We start from the raw sequence: 1,247 nt of genomic DNA, 5'->3' as shown, positions 1-1,247 counted from the left end.
CGGGGGTGGCAAGGATCGCGTTAGAGTGCGAGAGAGGAGAGAAAAGGAAGAAGAAGGGGAAGTTGAATGAGGAGGGAATATGGAGGGCTTATTGCAATGGGAAAAAGTATGGAGTTGCACATAGGTTCGAGTGTGGGGGTGAAGAATGGAGGATTCTTAAAGCCATTGGGCCTATAACGGTTGGAGCTGGAGTGTTGCCTGAGAGTGGGGAGGGATGTGGTGAAGGCGAAGTGATGTTCATGAGGGCTAGTTTTGAGAGAGTTGTGGGTTCTAAGGATTCAGAAGCTTTTTACATGATTAACCCAGATGGAGTTGGAGGCCCTGAGCTTAGTATTTTTCTGCTTAGGGTTTGATACAGTTTTCGTTTCTTCTGTAAGGGTAATACCTGGGTGCAGTTTGAGTTATCACTCATCTCCATATATTTCTTACAATGACAAAGAAAAAAATTATAGATATAGTTTGGGATGCATCAAAATATTTTTCTTTTCATAACGGATGAGTGAAACTATTTATATTGTGTTTAAGCTTTTTAGGGAAGGTCTTGTTTATGTACGATATAGAGAGCGGTTTTGTAATAATAATATATATGTTAAATAATATGAGTATATTTCAATAACAATAATAATCTTGTTTTGGAAACTTGTCCTTCATTTAGGTTCCGTTTAATAGTTATTTCGTTTTCTTATTCAGATTTTTTAAAATTAAGGTTATTTCTTCTACATTTTTTATAATGATTTCTATTTTTTTAAGTATAATGGTTGAATTATTAGCCAAATTCCAACAACAAAAGCATATTTTTAAAAGGGACAGTTGCAAATATAGACTTTAGACCTAAAGTATTAGCAGATATAACATAATATAAAAAAAATTGCAAATATGACCAAATTTAAATAGTGTCTATCAGTAATAGACCATATCACTAATAAGAGTCTATCAACAATAGAATTCTATCGCTGATAGATTTTTCTATATTTGCATTTTTTTTTAAATGATGTTATACACTTGGTTATTATTTCTAAAAATGTTACCAATTGCAATTACCCTTTTTAAAAGCTACTTTTTTTAGTATTTAAAATTTGGCTTGGTTTTTTAAACCACTGGTAAAAAATAGGTAACTAAGAAAGAAATTTAAGGTTGAAAGTAGTGTCTATAGGCTTAATTTTAAAAACATAAATAAAATAATTATCAAACGGACTCAATTTCATTATTTTCAGCTATATCAAGAATCAATTGTTATTATTATTATT

At 31.3% G+C, this 1,247-nt stretch overlaps 1 protein-coding gene across 1 annotated transcript in view; it reads left to right on the top strand.

Moving 5' to 3' along the window:
• Positions 1-560, top strand: part of LOC120068343 (protein MIZU-KUSSEI 1-like) — a 989-nt gene extending 429 nt beyond the window's left edge. The window contains exon 1 of the mRNA XM_039020081.1: positions 1-560. This exon is cut by the window's left edge and continues 429 nt beyond it. Coding sequence (XP_038876009.1) covers positions 1-353 — 353 coding nt within the window. The 3' untranslated portion in view covers positions 354-560.
• The last annotated feature ends 687 nt before the right edge of the window (positions 561-1,247 follow it).

This window comes from Benincasa hispida, chromosome 12, assembly GCF_009727055.1.
Source record: "Benincasa hispida cultivar B227 chromosome 12, ASM972705v1, whole genome shotgun sequence".
NCBI classification, from domain to species: Eukaryota; Viridiplantae; Streptophyta; class Magnoliopsida; order Cucurbitales; family Cucurbitaceae; genus Benincasa; species Benincasa hispida.
The sequence above is the reverse complement of the archived record's forward strand: the minus strand, read 5'-3'. Positions and strand labels throughout refer to the sequence as shown.